This window comes from Bos indicus, chromosome 19 (assembly GCF_029378745.1).
Source record: "Bos indicus isolate NIAB-ARS_2022 breed Sahiwal x Tharparkar chromosome 19, NIAB-ARS_B.indTharparkar_mat_pri_1.0, whole genome shotgun sequence".
Classification (NCBI taxonomy): Eukaryota; Metazoa; Chordata; class Mammalia; order Artiodactyla; family Bovidae; genus Bos; species Bos indicus.
In genome coordinates this window covers 23391093-23411984 of record NC_091778.1, presented here as the reverse complement: position 1 = coordinate 23411984, position 20892 = coordinate 23391093, and the positions used below count along the sequence as shown (strand labels likewise).

The window sequence follows — 20892 nt, the reverse complement described above, 5'->3', positions numbered from 1 at the left end:
GGCTGGGACACAAACTCAGCAGTACCCAAACAAGACTAAACATTTACATTTTACAATTCTGCGTATATCTGTTATTGCCCATAACTTAAAATCTGTTTGCCCTGAAATAGCGGGGTGGGGGGAATGTACTCAAGCACAGCTTCCTTTGATGAAATGTAACCCCTGAGGATGAGCACATTTAAAGCAGCAACTCCAAATGCAGCTGGGGAAGGAAAAGTTCAAACAAGAGTCTCAGCTGCTTTTGCTGAATAAAAGGTACAGAAATTCAATACTTTAGAAGATGGGGCACATTTAAAGGAACAATCTGCTCAGGTTTAACAAAGGACTACTTCCTGCTAGGACTTCCCAGTTGCTAAGTTAAATTCAAATCCTCCATATTTTACCATCACATCCAACTGCAGTCACTGAGTAACAAATGCTCATCTATACTATGGTCTTCATTCAGGGTTGCCTTCTGGATGTTCCTTCGGCTGATTTTTTTTATAGTTCCCTTCTTCCCAGGTGGCTCAGATGGTAAAGAATCTGCCTGCAACACAGGAGTCCCAGGTTCAATCCCTGGGTTGGGAAGATCTCCAGAGAAAGGCATGGCAACCCATTCCAGTGTTCTTGCCTGGAGAACCCCATGGACAGAGGAGCCTGGTGGGCTATAGTCCATGGGGTTGCAAAGAGTCAGACATGACCTAACGACTAACACTTCCACACTTTCTGTACCAAAGCCCTTTAGGCTACGCTCCCCTCCTACCACCACAACTGCAGGCTTCATCTGGAAGACTGTCTCTCCCTGTTCCACTTCCCTCAGGATTGGCTCCCCTGTGCTCAGGACCACAGGTAAGCAGTCAATACTCAGTTCTCCCTTCCTGCCTGCCTGGAGCTCTTCTCCTAGTCCAGCTTTTTCGTGCTGAGAGGGGCCCAGATGGTTAACGAGGCCACAGTCAAGGTCACTGTCTGGACTCCCCTGTGAACCAGTTAACTTTTCAGGTTCCACAGTGGAGAAAAAGTGGTTCCCGAATCTGCTTTTTAAATTTGTCACTGTTTAAAAAAAGAGAATTTGGTACACACCGGTATGTGTGTACCTATCCAGAAGATCTGGACACTGGGACTTCCCTGGTGGTCCAGTGGTTAAGAACCTGCTTTCCAATGCAAGGGATATGGCTTCCATCTCTGGCTGGGGAACTAAGACCCCACATGCTGTGGGCAACTAAGCCCCTGTGGCACAACTGCTGAGGCTGCATGCCACAACTAGAGAAGCCCACATGCTGCAGCGAAGACTTGGCACAGCCAAAAAAAGAAACTCTGAATCCCTTGTTATTAATAGCTCACCCAGTGTGCTCTGGGGCAAGTCATAACACAGATGTGAGCCTGTTCCCGCACCTGTAAAACAGGGAGAGTAACATCTAGGTGGCCTAATGCACATCTTCGTGAGGATGAAGTAATTGATGCAACATTTTGCAGAATGTAAGAGAAACATGTTTATTTGTTTTGGGGAGGTTTTTTTTGGCCATGTGGCTTGTGGGATCTTAGTTCCCTGACCAGGGATCGAACCTGGGCCCTGGCTGTGAAAGCGCCGAGTCCTAACCACTGGACTGCCACAGGGAATTCCTCAAAATAAACAAGGTTATCTTGTAATAAAACATTAGCATTGCAGATTAAGACAAAAAAGTAAAAACATACCTTCTGTCTAAGCAACTCAAAATGTGCCTTCACTTATAGTGAATCAATTGAGAATGACACATTAGGCCTCCAGTCTTCCTTCTAGAGATCTGAATAACCACAGGGTTGACAAGTGTACTCAAACTGGACCACAAGATGCTAACTGAGAAACCCAAATCTCCAAATATCAGTATCTCCAAGTATTCAATGAAAAAGAAAGTGTAGCACCTGGCCTAGCATAAGTGATATTATCATGTGAATAACAGTTGGCTATCTATCCCTACTGCTGTCACGTGACTAAGAACAAGAAAATTCAGAAGCAACAAGTGTGACAAGAAGACAAGGGTCACTAACTAGATCAGAGATGGAATAAAGACTCCCTCAGTTTACCTCTTCTGTTTTATAAAAGATGGCATTTGGACCATCAGATTTACCTGTCAGTAAGTATATCTCTAGAGCAAACACCCTCCTCTGGTCAGGGGCTGTTATGAGAGTGACACTTATGTAGATTGCCCAACATGCAAATTCTAGGCGTCACATAACACAGAGGTGAACATGGCATCTGCTCAGAGGGTCCACAATATAACATGGAAACAAAACCCAGAAATGCTGGCATGTGATCCAATGCTGTATGAATTTTAGAGCTTTGATTTAGACAACTACAGAACACCAAACCAAAACAGACTAAAAAGGCATTACCTCTGGTTTTGCAAAACTAATCTCCTTCCAGAGACCTCGGAGTCCAAACTAGAGCAAAGGCGATTTTATAGCTATGTTACAGACTCCTGAAAACAGGGATTTATGAATGGAAATGTTGACAGAACCACCAAAGAACCAAATTCATGCTGCTCTAAATTCTGTATTTCCATGGATGAAAGAGGGGAGAGGGAAAAAGGAGGTCAAGTTCTTACATGAAGTAACAGAGTTTCAAATTCCCATTCATTGTTTAAACACACCTGGATGACTTCTGTCAGGGATCTAAAACCCAGAAATCTTCACCCTGTCAGCAGTTATACTACGATTTTTCTAATGGGTAAACAGACTAAGGATGGAATTTTCCTTCCATCACTAACAGCTAGCAGTCAAAAGTAAGAGTAACCTGGCCAGAGCAGCTACGGTTGTGATGAATGACATTTTCCTCCTTAGATGTGGAGACTCTAGTTTAAACCTGTGACTGCCCTTAACATGGAAACAAGCAGATGGCAAAAGCTATGCTTGACCTTCTTTCTTGGCTCCTGAAGACTGCCAATTTACATGGAGATGGCTCAGAAGAATAATAAGCTTCAGTGTTCCTTCTTGGCAATACTATTTTCCTAAAACCATTTTCAATAATCGTGTTGCACACAAGTGGGACTTGATGTATTTCTAAGGTCAGGAAGGAAATAGTCCAACTGCTGGACATGCTAACTAAAAGACATCATCCTGGCAGTTTTGTTTTGAAGAGGGCAGCAACATTATTGTTAGGTACTGAACACAAACACTTAAGCCTATAACTAATCTGAAGCACACTGTCCATATGTGTTAAATGAAAACAAAACAGGACCATATGCTTGTCAAGAGGAAACATATATTATTAAAGTCCAGAACAATATGGGAAAAATGTTTCCAAAGAGATTAAATATTGAAATGATTAAAAAGTGACCACGTGATCCAGCCATTCCACACCTGGGTATGTTCTGTAAGGAAATGAAAGCAGGGACTCAAACAGATATTTGTATGTCAGTGCTCATTATGGCACTGGGCCAGGGACACACGAGTGGGTAAACAAAACGTGACATGTATATGCGGTGGAATATTATTCAGTTGTGAAAAAGGAATGAAGTTTTTGAACAGGAATGGGAATCCAAGATAATCATGCCAGAATTCAACAAAAAAGGACAAAACACCATGATCCGGTAGGTATTTAAGGAGGGTTAAATACTTAAAACAACACTAAGCTAATCACCAAATGGAAAAACCATATGCTCACATCTGAAGAAGATGCAAAGGGGGCTTGGGTTCAACCCCTGGTCAGGGAACTGGATCCCACGTGCACAACTGAGAGTTCCCACGCCGCAACTAAAGACGCTGTGTGCCACAACTACAACCGGGAACAACCAGATAAGCATATAAATACTTAAAAAGAAGAAGAAGGGAATGCATATAATAAAATTCAACATCTCTTTTTCTGGCAAACAGGGTTAGTGAACCAAGGTCATGAGGATATGTCCTTCACACAAAATTTGGAAACGAGAGACGGACACATTCAGCATCACCTCTAGAGAAGGACCTTTGTTTTGTTCACTGTATTATCCCCAGGCCCCAGAACAGAGCCCACCATGGAGAAAGCACTAACTTTCTGTATAAGTGAATGAACAAGTATATGAACACTCACTGTCACTAAAATCAAGAGCAAACTGCCTCTCATTCCTACTTACTGAACACTGAAATACTATTAACAGCATTTCTAAAAATGTTTAAATCTCAGGATCTCTTTATACTCCTATCGAGTATATTACTGAGGATCCCAAAGAGATTTTGTTTATGTGGGTTACAGCTATGAATATATACCATACTGGAAACTAAAACTGAGAAATTTAAAAAACATTTATTAATCCATTAAAAAAATAATAAACCCATTACATGTTAATATAAATAACATGCTTTTAAGAAAAATAACTGTATTTCTTCCAAACAAATTTGAGAGGGTGGCACTATTTCATACCTCTGCAAACATCTTTGGTATACATTTTAACAGACACCAGTTGGACTCTCATATATGCTTCTGGATTGAATCTGTTGTGATGTGTTGTTTTAGTTGAAAAATATGATAAAAATCTGGCTTCACACAGATTGGCAGTTAAAAAAGAAAGCAATATTTTAATATCCTTTTCAGTGGATAATCGTTTTTCAAACTACAGCAAAACTTGAAAAGCTGTAGATTCTTTTTTTAAACTGAAGTATAGCTGATTTACAATATTATATTAATTTCAAGTCTCTATAACTGACTCAGAAATTTTATAGATTGTACTCCACAAAATATTGGTTATATTCCATGAGCTGTACACTATCCTTATAGCTTACTTGTTTTACACAAACTAGTTTGTTCTTCTTAATTCCTTATTCCTGTTTTGACCCTGGGAAGATCCCCTGGAAGAGGGCATGGCAACCCATGGCAAACCATGGCAACTTCAGTATTCTTGCCTGGAGAATCCCATGGAAGAACCTGGCAGCCTACAGTCCATGCGGTCGCAAAGAGTCGGACACAACTGAAGCGACTTAGCACGCACACATTTCTTTCCCTTCCCTTTCTCTTTCCCCACTGTATCTGTGGGGAGATACAGTAACCACTATATCTGTAGGTATGTTTCTGTTTTGTTATATTCATTTATTTTTTAGACTCCACATATAAGTGATAACATGTAGTACTTGTCTTTCTCTGTCTTATTTCACTAAATATAGTATCCTCTGGGTCTACCCATGTTGTTGCAAATGGCAAATTTGTTGTTCTCTTTTTCATGGCTGAGTAGTATTCCGTGTGTGTGTGTGTGTGTGTGTGTGTGTGTGTGTGTGTGTGTGTGTGTGTATTTCACATCTTCTTTATCCACTCATCTATGGATCAGTATCTTAGGTAGCTTCCATATCTTGGCTATGTAAATAATACCGTGAACACTGAGGGACATGTTATCTTTTTCAAAGTGTTCTCTCTGGATATATTGCTGGTTTTGTAGGGTAAATCTAAGTTTTTTGAGGAAAAGTAGTAGATTCTTAAAGACTGATTGCAGTGTGGAATCTGAAATCTTATTACTGAACTTCTGATACTAAACTACATTAAAAGCCACTGGTCAGTTGTGTTTTTGCCAGGATGCGGAGAGCTGGAAAGTGCTCTTAAATTAACAATGAGAAAAAGAATAAAGCAAAATCAAAACTTCTCTGAACCCAGCAGAGAACTGAAGGCAAAAGTCTCCTGAAATCAAGAAGAGATGCGGACACCCCAGTGGCTAAGAATCCAGGCTCCCAATGCAAGGGGCCTGGGTTTGATCCATGGTCAGGAAGTAGAGCCCACATGCTGCGACTAAAGATCTTGCATGCCCCAATGAAGACAGAAGATCTCTTGTGCTGCAACTAAGATCTGGAGCAGCCACATAAATAAATTAAAAAAAAAGAAGTTTCTTCCAATTAAAGCTGTACAAAACTGGAACAAATGGTCCTGTGGAATAACAAAATAGCGAGCTGCCCATCACTGCAAGTATCCAAGCAGAAGCAGGATAATGAAATGTCAGAGATGTCATAGAAAGGATTCCTGAACTGAGTGGGAGGTGGTTCTACAATGATCTTATATGCTTCTTCCAAATCAAAGTTTGAGTGAGCAGAGCTGAAGATGGCAATAATTTTCCTCCCCTCCAAAACCTTAGTCTTGCTTTGGTGCAATAGTTACATTATAGACAAGCTCCACACAAGAGACTGAAGGAAGTCCTGGGACTGACCCTCTCTTGGTGATTCTCAGTGAGCTGACTAGGAACTGATCAAGGTCTGGCCACTCTTGAAATTTCACATGCAAACTTTTTCTTCTTCTAACCCACTCCTCTAGTCACCTCTCTTTCTACCTCTGTTCAAGCTGTCCATTTCAATGCTTGGGAAGCTGTGGAAGTTAAGTTTCAAAGCGTATCGGCTCACGCGCTTACTGTATTGACTCATCTCATCCACAAAGTTTCAAACATGTGGGTATTTAATTAAAGCTTTTGCCTGATGATTTCAACAGATAAAAACTGGGAGAATTCTGAGCTGTATTAGCTTCGTAAGAGCACATTCTGATTAGAAAAGGTCATGGACTAGACCACTTCAAGTCCGCCCACCTAGGAGGTGGTCGACATGGAAGGCTCTCCAACACGCGCAGCAGAGTGCTAACCAGGAGGTGGGCGTTTCAGAAACGTCAGGAAACTAAAGAAACTGCCTCACTGTGTCTTCAGTTTCTAAATCGCTTCCTCTCCACAAATAATTTTGGAGTCAGAAACACTGCTTTCCAGAAGGACCTTTTCTGCAAAAGACATCTTTGAAGACACCATGAATGTGAAGTCAACACTTTCCTCTTATTTACACAGATGACAAAGCATATCTGTCCTGGGTGCGCACAATCAAGAGGAGATGGATGAAAGGAAAACTTCCTTTTGTCCACGTTTCTGCTCTCCCCTTCTGAGTGTTCCCTAGAAACTTCGGAAACAAGTTTTCTGAGGGCAGAGTTTCCTCTGTTCCAGTGAAGAGGGAACCAAGGACTCTTGACCTATAAAGTCCAATGTTTTGGAACATCCGTAATTCTCCTGAGTCTATGCCAGTCAGATGGAGCCTCTCTTCAGCAAACCACTGGCTAGTGGGGCTGGACACTAAGGCTTTTTCACCCCTATGAGTTGACAAGGATAGGACTCAAAAGCTCTCTGGAAAAAAAAAAAAAAGTCTCTCCTTCAGCTTGCATTACAAACTGTTGGAAAACACAGATGGAGGGGATGACAGGAAAAGCAATTACTTCTCCTGGGCTTCCTTTCTGTCTGGATTCTAAGGAGACGAACACGAAATTCCATCACAGATTGAAATGCTATCTAAACATTCTTGAAAATGTGGCGCTGCTCTCTGAAATACGACCTGCCTTGCTGCAGCAACCTATTAATAAGTGAAGGTGGAGAGGGCCGACTCTCCTCCAGGCCACCTACCTCAGGGCCTGCTTTCCAAGACCGCCTGTTTGTCATCACAGGTTAGAACAGAAATAACTGAAAGGTATAATATCCACACAGTGTCACCCAGTAAAAAGTCCTGATGGATGATTCACTTTATTTTCACATTCTCAACACTGTAAATACCTGCGAATCTCTGAAGTATTTCAGGGTTTCTAGTGAGCCTTTCTAAATACAGGCGGAAACACGCTAAACAGCAGTGTTATTATTTCAAATGGTAGACAGCCGGGACTGGTCAAGCACCAGTCAAGCTTTAAACGTCTTTAAAGGGACACACACACTGGTCCCAGTGACGTTTTCTGGTAGAGGGCTTTCGTTAATTTACAAATACTAGATAATCTCCCACAGACCAAATATTTAATACAGTTGAATAAAACGTTATGGCAGGTGGACTTTGCATTCTGAGAAACACCAAGATGAGAAAGATACTGTTCTGGTTTCAAGCAGCTTACATACTAGCCAAAGGGACAAGATGTGCTCACTGTAAGTCAGAAAAGCAGGGGCCAGAGCCTGTGGGGGTTTGTGGGCAGAAAGACTCTACCTCTAACTGATGGCTGCTGGGATCGACTTTCTCATCTATGAAATGAGAAGAGATGACCAGATGAGTTTCAACTCCCCTATGGACTTGAATTTCTAATATTCTGATTCCTTTGGTATATCAGTTGAGCAGAACAGAAAATTTCATAAAAGAAGTAGTATCTGAGCTGGGTAAGATTTCAGAATGAAGCTGCTGGAAGAAAAAAAGGAGAACGTGCCTTTTAGGCAAAAAGAAGAACATGAGCACTGGTGGCTCAGGAGGTAAAGAATCTGCCCACAGTGCAGGAGACCAGGGTTTGATCCCTGGGTTGGCAAGAGCCCCTGGAGAAAGGAATGGCACCCCACTCTAGTACTCTTGCCTGGAAAATTCCACGGATGGAAGAGCCTGGTGGGCTACAGTCCATGGGGTCGCAAAGAGTCAGACACGACTGAGTGGCTAACACTTACCCACACTTACTTACTTACCCAAGTATAGGTCCATAAAGCATGGGACATGCTTGGAGAGCATGAGGCTTTCAGTGTGGACAGATCACAGCAGGAGACAAAACATGACCAGAAATAAATCAGAAAGTCAAAGAGCAGAATGGAGGCTCAGAGATACCTGACACCCAGCAGAAAGACAAGGAAACCTCCGTTTTCTCATTTCAGTGTGCCTTTCAGCCTGGCCCTGGGCGAGCTGTACTGCAAGGTACGGCTTCTGGTCTAAGGGATGCTGAGTGACAGCTCACGGCTGCTCTGGGCAGCCTATCTCTGCCAGTAGTGGGATGAGTCGTGCAAGCTTCCTGCTGTATATAGGGGACAGATTAGTAAGAAAGTGCTCTGTAAGCAGGCAGATCAATGTACTGGTCAGTTGGTTGTGCGGTCTTAAAGAAATCAGAGGATGTAACGAACATGGAGGAATATGTTACTTACTTGCCTGCCATCCTGTCCCACATTTGTTTGACCTCTTACGACAGTTCGAATGTTGTCATCCAGTCTCCTAGCAAAAAAGAGTTAAAGGACACAAATCATTAAAATAATCTCGATTCTAGGTTGACCAAAAGAAAAATGCTAGTAACCTTTCCTCCGTTTCTACAGATTGCAGCTACTTATTCAGAAAAAAACCAAAGAAGTTTGGATGATACAAGGAAGACCGAAGCCCTGGACCCCAGCGAGGGGGCAGCAACAGTGGTGTAGGAAGCCAAGCCCAGCACAGACTGATGAGTCATCTTTGTTCTTTTTTCTTAAAGGTTATTTTTATTTAATGTTCAGAGCTGGTCAAAACGACCAATATAACTTGTAATACTTTTCATGGGGTAAACCAGAAATGACAAAGTTGCTAAAACTTTATGGGAACAAGCCAGAGAATTCAAATTATCCCACACAAAAACCTTTGTCAGTAACACCCTTAAAAGATATAAGCAGCAAGGTGATACACGAAATCCGTGCTTTGCTGCCTGGGCCTTGACCACAGGAGGCAGATCTGTGGCCTCCACCTCCTCTTTCTCCTACAGCTGAACAGAGGCCGCTTAATGGGACTTCAACCAGAGAAATTTATATCAGTCAATTTCATCCTTCATTTGAAGAAGCCATTAGGAAAAAAAAGTACAGTGGGAGAAGCTGAAAATAACTGGCTCATAAGTGATTTTTGGATCACTGGGGAATTTTCATTTTCTGTGCAAACCCTGGACAACTTAGTGGTCTCTTCTAGAACTGTTGGAGTTAAAGTCAGCCCAAACAGTAAACAGGCTTCTTTGCACTTTTTAAGGTACTCAACTGAACAAAATATTAATGGCAGAGGTCTTTACCTGAAAACCCAAAGGTTGTCTGGGAAAAAAAAAAATCATCGCTTGGATTCAAACTGAAGGTTTCTCCTCATCAAAAGTTAAACAACAAAAACTATTTAAAGTTATGACATCAACCATTACAATAATAATTACAAAGAACAAACTTTGAGTATCTACCACGTGTCAAAACTGGAAATTCAGACATGGATAAACCAGAATAAGACTATGGCAGGAAGGACATTTGCTGACCACCGTAGACATCCTGGATTAATCACAATGTGTAATAATCAGCCACCACTCACACCAACCAGCATATCTGACCATGCTGTTAGCCGATAAGTGGCTAATAGATAAAAATATAAGTCCATCTTCATTTCTAAGCCTTGGGAATATAAAAAAAGGGTACATCAGCTAGAGAAATAAAGCCATTAAAAATATAGCAGAAATGCTTTTGCCTCCTTTTATAATCAACTGTTCTAAATGGCCTGTTACAGATTCCTTTTTTTTTTTAAATAAATAATTGAAGACTGATCAAAGAAATGAGTTCTCTGCCACAAGGCTCATATGGAAACCCAGATAAAAGAACTATTCTTTTAAAAATTACCATCTTACAGAGAACCTGAGATTTCAGTGTTCTCACACATAAGGGTGATCAGTACTAAATGAAGAGCATATTTTCATTCATTATTAACAATCACATGATGTTGGGCTTCCCTGGTGGCTCAGTGGTAAAGAATTTTCCTGCTAATGCAGGAGACGTGGGTTCAGTCCCTGAACTGGGAAGATCCCACATGCCGAGGAGCAACTAAGCCTGTGTGCTACAACTACTGAGCTGGTGCTCCAGAGCCCGGGAGCCGCAACCACTGAGCCCATGTATTACACCTACTGAAGCCCGAAGGCCCTAGAGCTCAGGCTCCGCAACAAGTCCCTGCAATGAGAAGCCTGCACACCACAACCAGAGAGTAGCCCCCACCTGCCACAACTGAAGAAGAGCCCGAGCAGCAACAAAGCCCCAGCAGGCCCATTAATAAATAAAGTGGAACAAAAAATAATCACCTGATGTTACGTACCTTATTTTCAGTCTAATCTTGTTCACGACTTCATCAATGTTTGCCAGAGACTACAACAGAGAAGGCAAAGTGCCAGCTATTATTTCACTTCCTGGAACTCCTCTTTCACAAAGAAATGATGAACTATTTAAATGGTTACTTTTTTATATATAATGGCTATTTATGACATCTCAAAGAAACGAATCATACAGTACAATACAATTTTCACTTAAAAGAAAAAAAAGCATAGCGAATTCCCTGGTGGTCCAGCAGTCAGGATTCAGAACTTCCACTGCCGAGGGTCCACGTTCAATCCCTGGTCGGGGAATTAAGAGATCCCAAATTGTGCAGTGTGGCGGGGGTAGACGGGGAAGTACAGCAATAGTTGACAACAACTGCAAAACCCATCCTGGAATCTATTTTTTGTTAATAAAATTTATTGGAAAACAGCCATGTCCGTTCGTTTACATATTATCTACAGCTGCCTTTGAGTTGCAAAGACAGAGCTGAGTAGTAGCTGCAACTGAGACTGAATAATCCACAAAGCCTAAAATTACTATCTAGCCCTTTATAGGAAATTTGCTGATCCCTGCTATAAAGGAACATGACAAATTCATTTACCAAAATCCTTAGGACCACAACAATGAATGAATGTAGATTATAACACACAACGTGGATCAATCCTACTAACATAATGCTGTGCGAGCACACATCCACACACCAAACACAAGAGCGTATCCTGTATTTCATCATGTAGCTCAGAAGAAGTGAGCGAAACTGTTCTCCTGCACTAGAAGCCAGGACTTAACTGTGGGGGCGGCAGTGACAGGGAGGGACAAGGAGGAGTTATGAGAAGAGATTTTACTCATGTTTTGTTTCTTGGTCTGGGTGGTGGTTATCTGACTTTGTGCATTTGGTGAAAATTCATCAAGTTGTACACTCAGAATCTGTGTATTCCTCCACATTATGTTCTATGTCAATAAATAAATATTTTTTTTCCTTTTTTCTAATATATTAGAAAAAAGTCTGGAAAAATAAATACTAGTAGTTGGACTCTGTACTAGTAACTCTCTGCTGCTGCTGCTGTGTCGCTTCAGTCGTGTCCGACTCTGTGCGACCCCATAGACGGCAGCCCACCAGGCTCCCCCGTCCCTGGGATCACTCCAGGCAAGAGCACTGGAGTGGGATGCCGGTTCCCTCTCCTATAACTATAGCCTATGAAATCACTTGCAGTAGCTGTAATTTATGAAAAAGAGGAGTTTGAAGTTTTTCTTCTTTTTGCCTATGGGTATTTTCTAATTGCTGTATACTGACAATGCACTGCAATTATAATAAAGCTATTTCTATGTCTAAGACAATGACAGTAAAAACAAATGGACAAGAATCAATTTAGTGAGCTGAAAACATAAAGAAAGGGTGCCCCCTAGCGAAGCAGAGGCGGTACAATTTCATAGCACCATTTTAACTGAAGTTTCCAAATACAACTTTGTAAGTCCTCTTTCTCTCTCCTCCGAAAGATATTTTACCTCAGAAGGAACTGGGGGTGATGCAGGAATTGTGCTTATAAATCGCCCCTGGCAACCTGTGCTGGTGGGAAGAAGCAGGAGCCGACAGGTGCAGGTCTAGCAAGAGAACCAGGTCACATAAAACAAGATGAAATCTTGCCATTTACCACAAGATGGATGGACCTTGATAGTATTATCCTAAGTGAAGCAAGTCAGACAGAGAAACACAAATACCGTATGATTTCACTCATGTGTGAAATACGAGAAACAAATAACAACAACAACAAAAATAAAAATAAACAAACAAGGCAAACGAAAACAAACAGGCAGATACAGAGAACAGAGTGGTGGTTCCCAGAGAGGGAAGGGCAGCAAAATAGGTAAAAGGGACCAACAGTCTGGGGACAGGAACCAAACCTGTGGTGGTGAGCATGCTGAAGGCGACAGGGAAGTAGGAATACAATGCTGCAGACGCGACATGCACATAGTGTTATACACCAGTTACCTCAATCAAAGAACAAACTTTGAAAAAATGATAAAATGAATATATTACTATTATGCATTAAGTATTTTCTTTGGGAAAAGAGAGAGAGAAAAACCAAGTCACATGTGTTTGAGGTATCAGATAGGGATATTCATATCTGGTCTACTGTTCTGACAAGGCCAAGGGTGACTCAGAACTTTCAGAAATCCAAGAAGAGACTGAGGTAAAGATAAATCTCAGAAAAGAGAAGTTATTTTATTCTTTTAATATTTTGATAGAATTCTTTTATTTTTTGTCATATCCTTCAGAATAAAAATGTTCAATAAATATATGCAATGGGATTATGGACTGCAATGAACAGAAAGCTTTTTTTCATTTTTGCCAGGTCTCACTTTTTTTTTTTAAATTATGAAAATATGATAACAACATTTACAGGAGATTTGGAAAATACAGAACAAAGTTACATACAGTTCTACTATATATTACAATTATTTTTTAAGTAGATAAATTAAGATTTTTAGTTGGAGTTTCAAGATCAAACTCTCAAAAATTAACAGAATGGATATACAGAGAAGCAGAAGTATATAGCAGACCTGAAAAGCACTATGAACCAATTCAACATAATTAAGATTTATACCATTTTCACACAATAGTAGGATACAAATTCTATTCAAGTTCCCACAGACTATAAACTAGGAGACACCAGAACATATACAGAGACACAAGACCAGGTGCAAAAATTTCATGGTCTTAAGGTACTGAAATCATAGAGTCTGTTCAAAAAGAAGTTATTTTAATCGAAGAATCCACTGCCATCTGTTATTTCAAAACCGGACTGGGGATAAATCATCACTGTGGTAACAGGAGCTCAGTCGCTGGAGGAGCTGGCATGACTCTGCCCCTGCCAACCTGCTGAAAGGATACAAGCAAGCTGTTTACCCTCACTGAGTTTCTGTTTCCTCAGAGGCAAAACGGGCAAAACAGTTCCTGCCTTGCTAATCTCCGCTGGAACTCATTCCTTTAGGGGAAAAAAAAATTGGGGGGCATTTAAAATATTAACATTTGGGGACTCTGTGAGAAGGGGAGCCATGAATTCTCTGTACTATTCTTGCACCTTTTCTAAAAATGGGAAATTATATCAAAGATTTAAAATTGTAACCTATTTAAAGTTGGTAAAACACGTACATAACACAGAATTCAAACAGCAGAAGGTAAAGAAGGTAAATAGTGAAAAGTAAGGCTTCCTCTACCTCTACCTGCCTCCCATTCTCCTCCTCAGAAGCAATGCCTCTGAGTGAGTTTTTGTTGCACCTTCTCAGAAATGATCTAGGTATTAAAAGCATATAGTAACCTACCAGCTCTTCTGTATCTAAGGCACACTGTCCTGCACCATGCTTTTTTCATATAACGATTTAACTAGGAGGTCTTTCCACATCAGTTCAGTTCAGTCGCTCAGTCGTGTCCGACTCTTTGCGACCCCATGAATCGCAGCACGCCGGGCTTCCCTGTCCATCACCAACTCCCGGAATTTACTCAAACTCATGTCCATCAAGTCGGTGATGCCATCCAGCCATCTCATCCTCTGTCGTCCCCTTCTCCTCCTGCCCCCAATCCCTTCCAGCATCAGGGTCTTTTCCAATGAGTCAACTCTTCGCATGAGGTGGCCAAAGTATTGGAGTTTCAGTTTTAGCATCATTCCTTCCAAAGAAATCCCAGGGCTGATCTCCTTCAGAATGGACTGGTTGGATCTCCTTGCAGTCCAAGGGACTCTCAAGAGTCTTCTCCAACACCACAGGTCAAAAGCATCAATTCTTTGGCGCTCAGCTTTCTTCACAGTCCAACTCTCACGCCCATACAGGACTACCGGAAAAACCATAGCCTTGACTAGACAGACCTTTGTTGGCAAAGTAATGTCTCTGCTTTTGAATATGCTGTCTAGGTTGGTCATAACTTTCCTTCTAAGGAGTAAGCGTCTTATTTGCATGGCTGCAGTCACCATCTGCAGTGATTTTGGAGCCCCAAAAAATACAGTCTGACACTGTTTCCACTGTTTCCCCGTCTATTTCCCATGAAGTGATGGGACCAGATGCCATGATCTTCGTTTTCTGAATGTTGAGCTTTAAGCCAACTTTTTCACTCTCCTCTTTCACCTTCATCAAGAGGCTTTTTAGTTCCTCTTCACTTTCTGCCATAAGGGTGGTGTCATCTGCATATCTGAGGTTATTGATATTTCTCCCGGCAATCTTGATTCCAGCTTGGGCTTCTTCCAGCCCAGTGTTTCTCATGATGTACTTTGCATATAAGTTAAATAAGCAGGGTGACAATATACAGCCTTGACGTACTCCTTTTCCTATTTGGAACCAGTCTGTTTTTCCATGTCCAGTTCTAAATGTTGCTTCCTGACCTGCATATAGGTTTCTCAAGAGGCAGGTCAGGTGGTCTGGTATTCCCATCTCTTGAAGAATTTTCCACAGTTTATTGTGATCCACACAGTCAAAGGCTTTGGCATAGTCAATAAAGCAGAAATAGATGTTTGTCTGGAACTCTCTTGCTTTTTTGATGATCCAGTGGATGTTGGCAATTTGATCTCTGGTTCCTCTGCCTTTTCTAAAACCAGCTTGAACATCTGGAAGTTCATGGTTCACGTATTGCTGAAGCCTGGCTTAGAGAATTTTGAGCATTACTTTACTAGCATGTGAGATGAGTGCAATTGTGTGGTAGTTTGAGTATTCTTTGGCATTGCCTTTCTTTAGGATTGGAATGAAAACTGACCTTTTCCAGTCCTGTGGCCACTGCTGAGTTTTCCAAATGTGCTGGCATATTGAGTGCAGCACTTTCACAGCATCATCTTTCAGGATTTGAAATAGCTCCACTGGAATTCCATCACCTCCACTAGCTTTGTTCGTAGTGATGCTTTAATTTAATTTAATTTAATTTAATTTAATTAAATGTATCATTTAAAAATGTTTAAATTATTGAAAAGTATTTCCTGATTCTAAAGGCAATTCTTGTTAATTACAGAAAATACATAATATCCGCCTGTACCCCCAATTGAGTACAATCACCATTAGCATTTTGGTCCCCTGCCCTCTACTGTTTCTTCTATGTAAATAGAAGGGCTTTAAAAAAAAATGAAACCAGGATGATAAGCCATTTGGCATCTTATTTTTTCTCACTTAATGACACAGATGCAGAGCATGTGGGGAACCATTAGAAATTATTTAACAACAGCTCCCTATGGGGCTTCCCTAGTGGCTTGGGAATCTGCCTGCCAATGCAGGAGACACAGGTTCGATCCCTGATCCAGGAAGATCCCACATGCAGCAGAGCCACTAAGCGCACGCGCCACAACTTTCGAGCCTCGCTCTAGAGCCTGGTGCCACAGCTATTGAGTGCACACTGCAGACACGGCAGCCTGTGCTTCCTAGAGCCTGTGCCCCACAACAAAGAGAAGCCACCGCGTTGAGAAGCCTGCTCACCGAAACTGAAGAGTGGCCCCCACTCTCCGCAACTAGAGAAAAGCCTTCATAGCAACAAAGATGCAGCACAGCCAAAAAATTAATAATTTTTAAAAAGCCACAGCTCCCTATGACTCTTTTTCTCAAAGTTCCTAAGTATATAGTGAGGGAAGGAAAGTCGCTCGGTTGTGTCCGACTCTTTGTGACCCCATAGACTATACAGTCTGTGGAATTCTCTAGGCCATAATACTGGAGTGGGTAGCCGTTCCTTTTTCCAGGGGATCTTCCCAACCCAGGGACTGAACCCAGGTCTTCAACATTGCAGGCGATCCACAAGGGAAGCCCCCTAATTATATTAGTCTTTAATAAATGTTATCCAGAATCCCCTCATCAAACATCTAATGGAAACATGAGAAATGATCATCTTCAGTTTCCTACTAGGAGACTAGAAAGATTTTCTAGATCATTACCAAACGTGGCTATGTGTCAGAACCTACCCAGGGAGCCCTGTTAAATACAGAAACCTGAGCTCTTCCCACCTGGACCTGGTGAGTTAGAAACATCCAGGATCTGTTCTAGTCCACCCTCCTGCCTCGAGGTAACTTCAGACCCATGAGCAGCTGCCATTCAAGACAAACATATACACACCCTCTTCCTTAGAGTGTCACTAAATTTATTCTTGATATATTGACATCTACTTTAACTAGTCTAAACTCATAATTCACAAGTATTTACTGCATGTCCATGAGATATATAGATGGGTTTTGCCCAAGATCTAGCAATAGTTGAAAGAAATGATAAATCATGCTGTTACTTTCTATTATCTTTTAATTAATGTCCATGGGAATCTGGGTTGGAAAATGGTGAAAATCTGGGGTTGGGGAAGTAAAGGTACCCCTGTGTCATAAATTTTCTGAATTTTAAAGAAACTTTACAATACATTATCGTGGATGTGGGGGATACAATTAGGACATATAACTGAATCTGTGGAACAACTAATGTCTTATGCTACCTTCAGTGGTTTAAAAACAAAAACCCACAAACACTTATCAAGAAGAGGGAAGAACCTAATGTTTCCCTATATACATGATTTTCAAATCTAACAATTTGCTTTGGCGAGTCAGCTGTCTTGATAGGTTGGGGTAAATGAAATATTTCTGTAGCTTAAACTGCTATCTTTATACCTACTCAATTCCAAATTTCCATCTCCAGCTAATTCCTAGAATTCCTCTTTCATTAGAAAATGATGAACTGTAGGCCTGGTGGGCTGCAGTCCATGGGGTTGTGAAGAGTCAGACACGACTGAGTGACTTCCCTTTCACTTTTCACTTTCATGCGTTGGAGAAGGAAATGGCAACCCACTCCAGTGTTCTTGCCTGGAGAATCCCAGGGACGGGGGAAGCCTGGTGGGCTGCTGTCTATGGGGTCGCCCAGAGTCAGACATGACTGAAGCGACTTAGCAGTAGCAGCAGCAGCAGCAGCAGGGAATTCCCTGATGGTTCAGTGGTTGGAACTTGGTACTTTCACTGCTGGGGCCCAAGGAATTAAGATCCCACAAGCCACATAGCACAGCTTCCCCCTACAGCAAACCCCTGAAAAAGAGCTCTAAAGGTTGTTTTTGAAATCTCAAAAAGGACAATCACACAGTATGATACCATTTTTTCCTACTTTATTTTAAAAATTAGCATGTTCATCAGAAAAACTTCGGAAAGATCCATGCCAAAATACTAACAGTTAACGGGGATTATGAGCTCCAGACTCAAATATCCAACTATGTATTTCTACCTGGATGGCCCAAATATGTTCAAAACTGAGTTCACCTTAACTCACTACTCCTATCCTACTCACCACTCCAACTTATAAGTAAGACTCTTCCTCCTCACAACACAGGGTACAGGTGCCAACACCCAACCACAGTCTGGTGGGCTGGAAATCAAAGTTCTGAAATTACATCTTGAAACAGGAATAAAAGTAGCTTTCTAACTCCAAGCTTATCCTGCACACCTCACTCCCATTTTCCCCTATTACATTTGAAAAATCCTTTCCACTTCCCCATTTACTACAGAAAATCTGGGGGAGCAGGGAACAAGATGGACTCTTTCAACCTAAGGGTACAATTTCTAATATGCTCACTACATGGAGAATTCTACTCTGACACAACAACAGTATTTGGTATTATCTAACCGCCTCCCAAAACTGGTTACGAGGGAATCTGACTTGAATTTAACTCTTATTTGTTTATCAAGGTCCCTTAGGTTATGCAGTGTAACAAACTAATCATTAATACTCAGAATGTTCCAGAAGCCATTGCAAGAAGGAAATGCAGCACTTACTTGCTCTGTTGGGAACAGGGTGTTGATATACTCCACAGCATTGAAATCTGCTCTATCTAGAGGATCCTGGCTTGGAAATACCTACATGAAGAGAGAGAATTAAAAAATCACCATCATCCTCCTGTCCTGCTTTATGTATTCTTTCCTTCCAATTGGTTGGTAAGTTCTTTGAAAGCAAAGACCATATCTTTTTTTCATTTTACAAGGCCAACAACCAATGCACAGTAAAATATGTGGTAAAGTATATCTATAATTTTTACCAACATTTGTAATTTTAACATCTTGGGAAAACTAACAGAACGTGCAATAGTAAGAAGTATTCAGACAGCCACGAAATCCCAAGGACAAGGTAAAATAAGCGAGCATTATACACTAGCAGATTAAGCCAGTTGATGACACGGTTGTATTAAGGGACTCTTGATAATGGACTAATGTACCATGTCTCAACGATGTCTCAGCAGTAGAATTCACTATGCACCGAAGCGATTTTTATTCTTCGGACAGTGTTAGGAAATGGAGCGCTGGCATTCAGGAACTATCCATCTCTTTTATAGGAGAAAGAATACCTCTGCCTTCAGAGAAATACAGATAACTCCCTTAAAACACTGCAATTTGAAGAACATGTAACACGGTGGATTATAAAAACAGTCAAGTAATCCCCTGGGCACTGGATTTCACCAGCTCAAGACAGTTATTCTAGGAAGTGAATTTTTTTTTTTAAATGTCTGCTTATTGGACAAATCTATGCTAGAATTCAATCTTACTAAGAAAAAGGGGCGGGGGGGGGGGCGTCTAAAACCCTCATCAAACAACTGGCTGCATTATTCATTTCTTCTACTGGAGGCCAGTAGGTCCAAAGCAAATGAAATGTATTTCTCTTTCTGGCTGATGGAGGTGGGTGGGGAGCAGTGTGGCTGGAACACCCAAACCTTTGCCCTGGCATTCCCAGGATGTGTCAAATGTGTTTTGTGCGAGTAATCCAACCACTCCAAGAAAAACACATATCCAAGAGGTAAGTGGGACAACACAAACAAATTACCACCCATAGTATTAATGCTCAATAAATATTAACTGTTAGTAACAGAAGTAGTAATGTTTTACTTTAAAAAACTTCCCATGATCATTAAATTAAGTATGGCACACCCCTCCTTTTCTTAAATCCGCTACACCAACTCCTTTAAGAGAGATTTTTCTCCTTTTATTGGGAACAATAACCTGTACAAGGGTCTAAATTGCCTTTTTTTTTTTTTTAAGATTTATTTTTGGTCGTTGTTGCTATGCATGGGCTTTCTCCAGTTGTGGTGAGCGGGGGCTATTCTTCGTGGCAGTGTGAGGGCTTTTCATTGCAGTGGGTTCTCTTCTTGCAGAACATGGGCTCCAGGTACTGGGTTTCAGTAGCTGCTGCGCATGGGTTCAGAAGTTTTGGCGCAGAGGCTTAGTTGCCTGGGGAATATTCTTTAACCTAAAAACCAGCAGAAATTCTCAACCATTTAAAAATGGTAAAGGAGGTCTCTCTCTCTTTTTTTTTTTTTTAGCCGTTTCCCCTCTGCTTTGCGATATGCTTCAAAAGCAGAGGTTACCCACCTCCCCTGAATTCTGAGTCAGTCACATGGGGCTCGACGGAGAATCCGGGAACATCGGGACACCAACCTGATGAAAGAACAGCCCCACAACCCCTAAACCGGAGGTTGCCACCCACGAGGTCCCTTCTTCTAGGTACATCGTTTCAGGAGGCACAGCTCCTTTGCCCAAACCCACCAGAACGCCTCACCCTCCAAAGTCAATCAAGGCCGAGGAAGACCTCTCTCCCTTTTCTACATTGAGAAACCCATTCCCACCACCACCTCCCCTCAAAACCTTTCCTTGCCCTTGGCGCCTAGCTCCCACGTCTCCTTCCGAAGACAGCTTCCTCGCCGTCCCACCCCCAGAGCTGCCCCAGTCTCCGCACTCTCCTCCCCTCGGGGGGGCGGAACGCTCACCTGCTCGATGGCGAGCTGCACGTCGGGCGTGAGCTGCAGCACGGCTTCCAGCTCTTCTACGAACTCCAGTTCCTCCTCCTCCATCATCCTGCCGCCAGCTCCCTCCCGACGGCCACCCGGACCCGGAGCCACACCGCCTGCGGCCACTCACGCCGGAGACTAGAAACGCTCCAGCTGCAGCGGTCCGGCGAGTCTGGGCTCTGTCAGCCAATCGGGCACTTCCGGGAAGCCGAGCACTTCCGGAATCCGAGGCACTCTGGGATAGCGGAGGACTGACCTCTGGTCGCCTGGACTAGGCATTCCTACCACCTCCCGAGAGTCCCCCCGAGCAGCCCTGTAGTTCGGTGACCCCTACCTCTCCTTAAGATGATGGGGACCCGCTTCACCTCTCAGAAGGCGCCCCCCTACTCGGGCCCTGGCGCTGGG

At 42.1% G+C, this 20892-nt stretch overlaps 1 protein-coding gene across 2 annotated transcripts in view; it reads right to left on the bottom strand.

Moving 5' to 3' along the window:
* The window catches only part of VPS53 (VPS53 subunit of GARP complex), a 123351-nt gene extending 102676 nt beyond the window's left edge, over nucleotides 1–20675 (bottom strand). Inside the window, exons 1-4 of one of the 2 annotated variants that reach the window (XM_019980717.2) lie at nucleotides 20467–20675; nucleotides 18488–18568; nucleotides 10729–10778; nucleotides 8805–8871 (exon numbers count right to left, since the gene is read on the bottom strand). In XM_019980717.2, the coding sequence (XP_019836276.2) occupies nucleotides 8805–8871; nucleotides 10729–10778; nucleotides 18488–18568; nucleotides 20467–20553 (285 nt within the window). In that variant the 5' untranslated portion in view covers nucleotides 20554–20675. Of the gene's footprint in view, nucleotides 1–8804; nucleotides 8872–10728; nucleotides 10779–18487; nucleotides 18569–18924; nucleotides 19180–20466 lie in introns of those variants that run through there. The other variant, XM_070772802.1, reaches the window with a different exon arrangement.
* Between the last annotated feature and the right edge of the window lie 217 nt (nucleotides 20676–20892).